The 10,715-nt window shown below is 36.6% G+C and overlaps 1 protein-coding gene across 6 annotated transcripts in view; it reads left to right on the forward strand.

The window, feature by feature from the left end:
- Positions 1-9,893, forward strand: part of CCNT2 (cyclin T2) — a 40,562-nt gene extending 30,669 nt beyond the window's left edge. For 4 of the 6 annotated variants that reach the window (XM_037988073.2, XM_037988074.2, XM_007964807.3 and 1 more), the window contains 3 exons: positions 461-624; positions 5,380-5,450; positions 5,977-9,893. In XM_037988073.2, the coding sequence (XP_037844001.2) occupies positions 461-624; positions 5,380-5,450; positions 5,977-7,395 (1,654 nt within the window). In that variant the 3' untranslated portion in view covers positions 7,396-9,893. The remainder of the gene's footprint in view (positions 1-460; positions 625-5,379; positions 5,451-5,976) is intronic. The other 2 variants (XM_007964808.3, XR_490798.3) reach the window with 2 other exon arrangements.
- Positions 9,894-10,715: the final 822 nt, after the last annotated feature.

Below are 10,715 nucleotides of genomic sequence, written 5' to 3' on the forward strand. Positions count from 1 at the left end.
TAAGCCACATCAGATGGGATAATTCCTGATTATTATGACATTGGAATTACTTCGTCAGTTTTACTAATAGTCTTTATTTTTACATTTACATATTTACCATGACATTACAAAAGAAAAATACCACAAAAAATTTACAGTGTTATCTATATAGTGATTATTGCAAATATACTATCCTCTTCTCCTTTTATAAAATACTTCAATTTTAGATGTAAAAACAAAATTTTAAATATTAATATATTAGTAGTGGTAATATACTGTTGGGAGTGAGGGGAAATGTTCATTATATGTAGATTTTTTAGTACTAGAATTTTATAACTTAGCTTTTAATTTAATAAGGTTTTATACTCTAGACTTAAAGATAGAGTTTAAATTTTGCTCTAATCTTACTGGTAAATGTTTTTCTTTGTTTTACATACTTGAATTTTTATGGCTCTCCATTTTCAAACCTGCTCTGCAATAGTCTGCATCTTACAACCTTCTGTCTTCAGTACAAACCAACAGTGATAGCATGTGTATGCATTCATTTGGCTTGCAAATGGTCCAATTGGGAGATCCCTGTATCAACTGATGGAAAGCATTGGTGGGAATATGTGGATCCTACAGTTACTCTAGAATTATTAGATGGTAAGTAGAGAAAATACATTTTTAACAATTTGGATTTATCTAAGTTGGCAGTTGTCTGAATTGACAATAGAAAGTGTCAGTACACTATCAAATGAACAGAATGAAAACAAGAATTCACCAGCCTAAAGAAAAAAAGAATTGAATCTGGAAGCTCTGCTCATACCTGTAATCCTAGCACTGTGGGAGGCTGAGGCAGGAGGATCACTTGAGCCCAGAGGTTCAAGACCAGGCTGGGCAACATAGACCCTGTTTCTACAAAAAAATGTTAAAAATTGACTGGATATGGTGGTGCACGCCTATAGTCTCAGCTACTTGGGAGGCTGAGGCGGGGTGATCGCTTGAGCACGGGAAGTCAAGGCTGCAGTAAGCCTTGAAGGCACTGCTCTACTCTAGCCTGGGTATATATTAACTACCACCAGATATCTAAAGCTTTTTCAGGACTTAAAAAATAAATAGATAAGGTTTAGAATTCCATAAGCTGACAAGATAAGAATAGTGATTTAAAGTATACTAATTCTGTTGAGTTTTAAATGTGTATACTGAAAGTTGAGTGTTAACCGTGAAGCAGTAAACTAAAGGGATTTTCAGGGGATTGTGTTTCTTGCTCTGTATTACCATTGTTGCCTTACATTGTTAAATATGAATACACAAGGAGAAATTGTGGGTATGTGGTCTGTTAATTAGGAGCATGGAATTTTGGGGATGTTTTGATGAGAAATTCCTCTGGTTGAGAAGTAAAAGAAGCCAGAAATGGGAGATTCTTGGAATTAGGGCATTTGAACCACGTACTGTAGATTTCAGAAAGAAAACAGATAACACTTTTTTTTTTTTTTGAGTCAGTCTCACTCCATTGCCGAGGCGACAGAGTGCAGTGGTGCAGTCTCAGCTCACTGCAACCTCTGCCTCCCAAGTTCAAGCAATTCTCCTGCCTCAGCCTCCCAAGTCGCTGGGACTGCAGGCACGAGTCACCACACTCAACTAGTTTTTGTATTTTTAGTAGAGATGGGGTTTCACCATGTTGGCCAGGCTGGTCTCAAACTCCTCATCTCAGATGATCTGCCAACCTCGTCCTCCCAAAGTGCTGGGATTACAGGCTTGAGCCACTGTGCCTGGCCTTGTTTTGTTTTGTTTTTTGAGACAAGATACTCTGCCCCCCAAGCTGGAGAGCAGTGGTGCAATCTGGGCTCCCTGCAACCCTCTGCCTCCTGGGTTCAAGCGATTCTTGTGCCTCAGCCTCCCAAGGAGCTGGGACCACAGGCGCATGCCACCACACCCAGTAGAGACGGGGTTTTGCAGTCCACCTGTCTTAGCCTCCCAAAGGGCTGAGATTACAGGTTTGAGCCTCCATGCCCTGCTTGAAGTGTTTCTTTAAGATAGGAATCTGCAAAGAGTAACACTATTTTAGAGTTTGTGGGCCATAAGGTCTCTGTTGCAACTATATGACTATACCATTGCAGCCGGAAAGCAGCCATAGGCAGTTTGTAACTGATCGGATGTGGCTGCGTTCCAATAAAACTTTGTTGACAAAAATAAATGACCAGCAATATTTGGCCAATTATCCGTAGTTTGCCTATTCTTATTTGTGAAATATGCTTCTTGGTTTCATCCCTTTATTTTCTATTTTGTTCTCCACCTGGAAAAAATTATCCCAGAATATATGTCTCATGCTGTATTATTGCTGCATGATTATAATGTTTTTCTTAAATTGTTGGAGGCTTTTTCTGAGTTTATCCAGAGGAAAGGAAATCTTCAATGAGTTGAAATGACATCTAAAACTCAGTGAGGGCTTATCTGTTCTATAGCTTGAAAATCAGGTTATCTAGATCATTGTTTTAGTTTAATCGTCACTAGATTAAGATTAGGTAGGCAAAATCTTTTTTTTTTTTTTTTCTTTTTTTTTTTGAGACAGAGTCTTGCTCAGTCGCCCAGGCTAGAGTGCAGTGGTGCAATCTCGGCTCACCACAAGCTCTGCCTCCTGGGTTCAAACAATTATCTGCCTCAGCCTCCTGAGTAGCTGGGATTACAGGCGTGTGCCACCACGCCTGGCTAATTTTTGTATTTTTAGTAGAGACAGGATTTCACCATGTTGGCCAGGCTGGTCTTGAACTTCTGACTTCATGATCCACCCACCTCGGCCTCAAGGTGCTGGGATTACAGGTGTGAACCACCACGCCCGGCCAGTAGGCATAATCTTAACAAAAATAGTTTATATACCTGGTGCTGAAGTAAAAAGATCACAAAAAAGTAATCTGCCTTTTATCCTGACTTTAGGTCAGAGGTTAGGTTGTGGTTTATGTGGGGTTTTTTTGACACAGCAGGAGCTACCTCATTTCCATTCTGAAAAAGGTAAAGTTTATTAATTTGGAGAGCAGTTGAATAAGAATCTTGGAGACCTGATACGTTAAGACTTTCACCATGTTTTGCAGCACTTTTTTTCTGTGTCAGTCACAAAAGGGCAATTCAAAATTTAAGACATGAAGATGTGGCTGGGTGCAGTCACTCACATATCTTGAGCACAGGAGTTTGAGCCCAGCCTGAGCAACGTGGCAAAACCCCGTTTCTACTAAAAATACAAAAAACACACACACACACACACACAAACCGGGTGTGGTGGCGCACTCCTATAGACCCAACTACTGTGGAGGCTAAGGTGGGAGGATCACCTGAGCCTGGGAAGTCAAGGTTGTAGTGAGCTGTGATAATGCCAGTGCACTCTAGCCTGGGCAACAGAGAAAACCCTCTCTGGAAAAAAATAAAAAGACATGAAGATTTATCTGAATCTTAAGAGTGCAGTGATACTAGTATTATTACTTACTGAAATCACTTAACAACTATGTTCCAGAAAAGAACATTGGCTTAGACAGTAGCTTTGAGAGAGAAGGGCCTCTATTTTAGGCACATACTGTGATTTTTGTGCATATAGCTAATTAATTACATTAATGGATTATTTAACAGATTCTTTTGTTCTTCTGCTATAAAATTTAATACAGTAGGATACTTAAGAAAAACAAAGCTTACATTTTGTGTACCAGATTTTGGACCACAACTTGAAGTGTATTTAATGTTTTACAACCAAGTTGTTACAGAAATTGAGTCAAAACAATTTTGGTAATGTTGGACCCAAAAGTAGAAAAATCGTCTTTTTTTTTTTTCTTTTTCTTTTCAAATGAGGAAGTGAAGGTCTGGGCATTAGGGGTTTTTTTCATCCAAACTGGATGAAAAAGCTCATGAGACTTTAGCAAGGACTAGTCATGACATTGTCAAGGAAATTACATCTTGAAAGATTAATGGTTAAATTATAGCTTGTCTGAATTGTCAATCTTAACATTGGCTTAGAATAGTTTACAAAGAAGCTTGCTATTACAAAATGAACCTGTAGTCTCTACTAATAGAGGTTCCCCCAGTATTGAAGTTGAATTGGCATTATTAATATTATGTGGTATTCTAATGTATTTGATGAATATTTGAGAGTGGCCAGTAACTATTAATGACATTATTTTGGGGGAATAAAACTATAGTTCATCAAAACCACACTACTGTGGAAAAGTGGATCATTTCATTGTAATCAAAATTTTAAGAAAATTGATAGAAAAAATTACAACCAAGATAGTTTGCTAATATATTAATAGTGTTGATGCCTAAGAAGTATGAATATAGTTGGAAGGATTTTCCTTTTAAAAAAAAAAGTCTGGGCGTGGTGGCTCACACCTGTGATCCCAGCACTTTGGGAGGCCAAGATGGGAGGATCACTTGAGGCCAGGAGTTTGAGACCAGCCTGGTCAACATAGTGAGACCCTCTATTATTTTAAAAAAAAAAAAAAAAAAAAGAAAGAAAGAAATTCAAAATATTGCATAGTTCCCTGTATACCCTTTAGCTTCTCCTGATACTAACATCTTACATAACAATATATGATTATCAAAACTAGGAAGTTAACATTAGTACAATACTGTTAACTAAAGCACAGATTTTATTCACTATTCCATATTTTTTCCTATTGTAGGATCCCATGTTCCATTTAGTTGACATGTCCCTTCAAGTCTTCTCCAGTCTGTGACAGTTCTTCAATCTTTCCTTGTCTTTCGTAACACTGACACTTAGAAGAATAATGGTCATTTTATACAGTGTTCCTTAGTTAGGGTTTGTCTGATGATTTCTCATTATTATGTTGAAGTTACGTATTTTGAGCAAGAATACTGTAGAAGTAGGTTGGGTCTTGTTTGGTGCATCATATCAAGGGGTACAAAAACTGGTAATGACAACCATGATCACTTGGTTACAGTGGTATCCTTAAAGTGGTTTCTGCACTTTAAAGTCACTATTTTTTTTCTCTTTGTAATTAGTACATTTCATGGGGAAGATACGTTGGGATTATACAAATAACCTTTTTCCTCAAATTTTTGTCCACTAATTTTAAACAATATATTGATAGATCTTGCCTGCAACAAAAATTATTGTGTTGTTTGCCTAATGAAGATTTTTTGTATGGGGGGGGGGATTATTTTTAATGCTACTAGATTTTCCAGAGATTCTAATTAAGCAAGTAAAATCAGGAGGGAAAGTAATCATTACTAAAGGATTCAGCTTTGAAAATGCCGGTTGAGAGTTGTGTGTACTTCTGTATATGCTGAGGATTGAATAGGAGGGTAAAAGTGAAGTAGATGAACTCCTAGCGTTCCTTTTTAATACTGCCCACTTAAGAGAAGTTTAAATCCTAAAGGCACCTTCTAAGTTTCAAATTTAAATTTTATTTTTAGAGCTAACACATGAGTTTCTACAAATATTGGAGAAAACGCCTAATAGGTTGAAGAAGATTCGAAACTGGAGGGTAAGAGAATTGACAGGGTTTAACAGAATTTCAGTCTTTTATGTAACATTTACATAGCTAACCAGTTTGAATTTTTGTGGTTTAATAATCTTTGCAGTATTCCTGAATAATTCAGCGTGTCTCAAGTTACATATACTCACATATTCAATTACTGAGTCCAGTAGACTTTGCTAAAGTACAGTATACTTTAAAAAAATTTTTCACAGTGATTATGACGAAAGTATCCTCTTCATTTTACAAATGGGGAAACTGAAGCCTAGACGAGTTAAATTACTTTCTCAAGTGCTGGGCTAGGATTTAACTTGTATTTGATTCTAAAATTGGTGTTTTCAGTTTTTTATAGCTTTCTTTTATACCTCTAAACAAGGCACTTATTTACTAGCAACATTAAAACCTTGAACCCCAGGTCATTTTATTTCCATATGTTTAATGTATAATGTTTTTAATGTATAACTTTTATAAGACAAGAAATTTGCATTAAATTATTTTTCTATATCACTGCTTCTTCTGTGTTTTATTTTAATAGGCTAATCAGGCGGCTAGGAAACCAAAAGTAGATGGACAGGTATCAGAGACACCACTTCTTGGTTCATCTTTGGTCCAGAATTCCATTTTAGTAGATAGTGTCACTGGTGTGCCTACAAACCCAAGTTTTCAGAAACCGTCTACATCAGCATTCCCTGCACCAGTACCTCTAAATTCAGGAAATATTTCTGTTCAAGACAGCCATACATCTGATAATTTGTCAGTGCTAGCAACAGGAATGCCAAGTACTTCGTATGGTTTGTCATCACACCAGGAATGGCCTCAACATCAAGACTCAGCAAGGACAGAACAGATATATTCACAGAAACAGGAGACATCGCTGTCTGGTAGCCAGTACAACATCAACTTCCAGCAGGGACCTTCTATATCACTGCATTCAGGATTACATCACAGACCTGACAAAATTTCAGATCATTCTTCTGTTAAGCAAGAATATACTCATAAAGCAGGGAGCAGTAAACACCATGGGCCAATTTCTGCTACTCCAGGAATAATTCCTCAGAAAATGTCTTTAGACAAATATAGAGAAAAGCGTAAACTAGAAACTCTTGATCTTGATGTAAGGGATCATTATATAGCTGCCCAGGTAGAACAGCAGCACAAACAAGGGCAGTCACAGGCAGCCAGCAGCAGTTCTGTTACTTCTCCCATTAAAATGAAAATACCCATTGCAAATACTGAAAAATACATGGTAGATAAAAAGGAAAAGAGTGGATCACTGAAATTACGGATTCCAATACCACCCACTGATAAAAGCGCCAGTAAAGAAGAACTGAAAATGAAAATAAAAGTTTCCTCTTCAGAAAGACACAGCTCTTCTGATGAAGGCAGTGGGAAGAGCAAGCATTCAAGCCCACATATTAGCAGAGACCATAAGGAGAAGCACAAGGAGCATCCTTCAAGCCGCCACCACACCAGCAGCCACAAGCATTCCCACTCGCATAGTGGCAGCAGCAGTGGTGGCAGTAAACACAGTGCCGACGGAATACCACCCACTGTTCTGAGGAGTCCTGTTGGCCTGAGCAGTGATGGCATTTCCTCTAGCTCCAGCTCTTCAAGGAAGAGGCTGCATGTCAATGATGCATCTCACAACCACCACTCCAAAATGAGCAAAAGTTCCAAAAGTTCAGGTAGTTCATCTAGTTCTTCCTCCTCTGTTAAGCAGTATATATCCTCTCACAACTCTGTTTTTAACCATCCCTTACCCCCTCCTCCCCCTGTCACATACCAGGTGGGCTACGGACATCTCAGCACCCTCGTGAAACTGGACAAGAAGCCAGTGGAGACCAACGGTCCTGATGCCAATCACGAGTACAGTACAAGCAGCCAGCATATGGACTACAAAGACACATTCGACATGCTGGACTCACTGTTAAGTGCCCAAGGAATGAACATGTAATAATTTGTTTAGGTCAATTTTTCCTTTACTTTTTTAATTTAAAAATTGTTAGGATGGAAAAATTCCTTCTGATCTAGCAGTGGTAACCCCTGCTGTTGCTGCCACTGCTTCAATATTTGTAAGTGCTGCTTTATTCTTCATTCTGAAAAGAAGAGATTATAGTAAACAAGTCTTTATCTCCACATATGATAGTGTTATAAATACTGTAAAAGCATGGAAGGTGCAAAACTCAGTATTTCTACAATTGCAGCTAAGAACATTAGGATGAATGGCTGGCTGCTTCTAGGAATATAAGATGCCTCAAGCATTCATTATTTATGATTTGAATACTGTAGCTATTTTTTGTTGTTGCTTGGCTTTTGAATGAGTGTAAATTGTTTTCTTTTGTGTATTTATACTTGTATGTATGATTTGCATGTTTCAAAGATAAAGGGATAAAACAGTATACTGACAACTGTTTACAAGAAAGTGGAGAAAAATGTACATACATTTTTGTATGTTTAGATATTACCATAAATACTCAGGATTGGAGCTGCTTGTAAGTATAACAATATACAGAATAACTTTATTTTATCTTGTCAGAGTCCATCACTAATCTAAAACAAAGGTGGCACTTTTTTATGTTAACCTTAAACTCTAGGCCTTACTGGAAGCCACTGATAGGGGACACTTCACTACCAGATGTGTATGCAGTGCCACAGATGGTCACATACACTGTGAGGCACTGAAATTTTGCCTTCAGAGGTTCTGACCAGATTGGCTGCTGAAATAGCCCCTAACTTTCTGAAGGCTTGAAGAGGAAAAAATAAAGTTTACATACTCTTGATGTGAAGTGCATTTAAATGTTTGTTGGCTTGTTGCAGTTCTATGAAACAGAGCTGTTAATAATGGTTATGTGGATTACTGTGATTTGAAAACTAAATTCACAATAACTTACCTAGTAGAGACTTAGTGAGTTGTTTCCTTTAAAGAATTTTACACTACATATTTTAGCAGTAAACAGGGATCACTTTTCCTTTAGCATTCAGAATGACACCACATTCTTAAATATACTCCTTCCCTGAAGCGTGTTTGTGTGTGATGCCATATTTCTTTTTCAGGTAAATGTAGTCTTCCTTATAAAAATGAAATTAAACCTATGCTCTCTCAATTCTTTTATATTCTAACAATAAATAAAAAAGAAAAGATGACTGACTGTGCATTGTACCTGTATTTATAGTTATGGTTATCAGGAAGCTCTGTAAGAAAGAAGAGGTCAGCCTCCCAGGCAAACCACTAGTGGAGGTTTTACATTTGTTTGCACATCTCAGTGTATTTCTGTTGAGGTAAAGTTTGCACAGTCTTCTGACTTCTGATCAAACTTTGGATTTTAACTTGTTTAGATTTTGTCTTAAACACCAGTAATATGGCTCTTGTTTATCAGCTAATCTTGAATTTATTCTGTGGTAAATCTTTTGAGTTGAGTATATTTGAGATTGATTGGATTCAACCTCTTGTTGAACTGAAAACAATTTTTTTTTCTGTATTTTTGTTACAAAGCCACTGATATGTGCACAATTGTAATTTTACTCAAGTATGTTGCAGTTGTAAATATTAGAGTTTAATCTTGTGCTCTACCTTTATTTAGCAATTATCTAATAGCTTTATAATTTTTAAAGATAATTGTTCTTTATTTTGTCAATGTTATTTGAACTTGGGGTACTTAGGAGCCTCTTTGTAGGGACTGTGCCTAGGTAGCATGTCCTAACATTTGTTCTTGTCTTGCATAACTTTAGTGATCTTTGTCATTATATGTAACTTTGTTGCTCTGTATGGCATAATATTGTATCCATAAACATGGTAATTTTGATACAGTTATACTTTTACAGTGGTACATAATCCAAGGACTAGTATAGAATTAAGCAAGTGCAAGATGAGGGAGGGAAGGGCTTTCTTGATAATTTAGATGTGAAACCTCTACAAGAGCTATCATGTAAAAACTACATAAGGTGGTTGTGCTACTGTATCATTGGGGGTGATAATACCAGGAATTTTAATAAGATTTTGTAAAGAATATCCAGAAAAGTAGTGAACTTATTTTCAGTAGACATAGATAACAATGTGAATATTTAAGGTCTGTGACTATAGTTAAACTTCACTAAGAATTTGCAGAATTGTTTTGAGATGTGGGAATAAAGGTAATTTTATTGAATCTTCATTGGTGCTAATGATGGACAGTTAAAAAGATAGCTAGTGTATATTGTTATGGGTCAGTACTTATTAGTACTTCCAAAATTGAATTTGAAATGCTATGTATTCACTTTTCACTCTGTAAATGTAATTCTTTACAATGACTTTATTTATTAAAGGGCAGCCAGTTGTCATTTTTACAGGATTGTGTGAGCTATTCAAACTCCTTAACCCCTGAACAGGATATTAAGCTTCCAGAATAACGATGGGAATAAATATGGAATCCTTTTTAAGTTTTATTTCCATTAAACAAAAACCCTTATAATTCATACTATCATGAATTTGTTTTATCCATCTCATTTGCATAACAGTTCATCTGCCTGGTCCCACTAGGCTCTACCAAAGAAAAAGACTCTGATGAGTGGACATTATTACTGTGACTCTTGTAAGTAGCCATAAATAAACCAAAATAGTATCAAATTTAGGTATGAAATTCCACATGTGCAAAGTACTGTTAAGGTGATAACATTTTTGATGAGATTTAAAAAAAAAAAATTGAAATATTAAAAAGCATTATCTTTAAACATCCTATAAAAGAGTGAGTCATTTTTAAGTTGTGTTTTCCCTAGATCACTGATTTGTTACCTTTACACAGAAGCACGTTGCAAAGAAAGGCTTTACTTCTACCTCTTCCAGCTAGTTTTCCAATATTGAACTGTGTCCCTCTAAATATTTGCCTTAGCTATTGCAAAATAGATATTTTCAGAACCAAAGCAAAGGGGTGGTTTGTTCACTGAAACGTTCTTAAGAGGCCTACTTAACAGGCAGTAGTAGTCTGTAGTGGTAAAACCTCACAGTTTCCTAATTGCAGGTATGTAAATACCAAAAAAGTCCTGTCATCAGCCATAGATTTATCTTTGAAAGCAATTAAATGTGCACCTTGGTCTTGTGCAGATTCGTTCTGGTTAAAGTTCTTATTCAGAGTCATCTAAAAGAAATTTCTAACATGATGTATGGTTTCTTGAATGTCATGAGTAGCTGCTTGTATTACTTTGTAGCAACAGATTGTATTAATATTACGTAGAATACCTAACTTTCTTGGCCTATCCTCTTTGAACTAGAAATGACTACTTGAGGGCTCTTTCAGAGAA

Source organism: Chlorocebus sabaeus, chromosome 10 (genome assembly GCF_047675955.1).
Source record: "Chlorocebus sabaeus isolate Y175 chromosome 10, mChlSab1.0.hap1, whole genome shotgun sequence".
Lineage (NCBI taxonomy): Eukaryota > Metazoa > Chordata > Mammalia > Primates > Cercopithecidae > Chlorocebus > Chlorocebus sabaeus.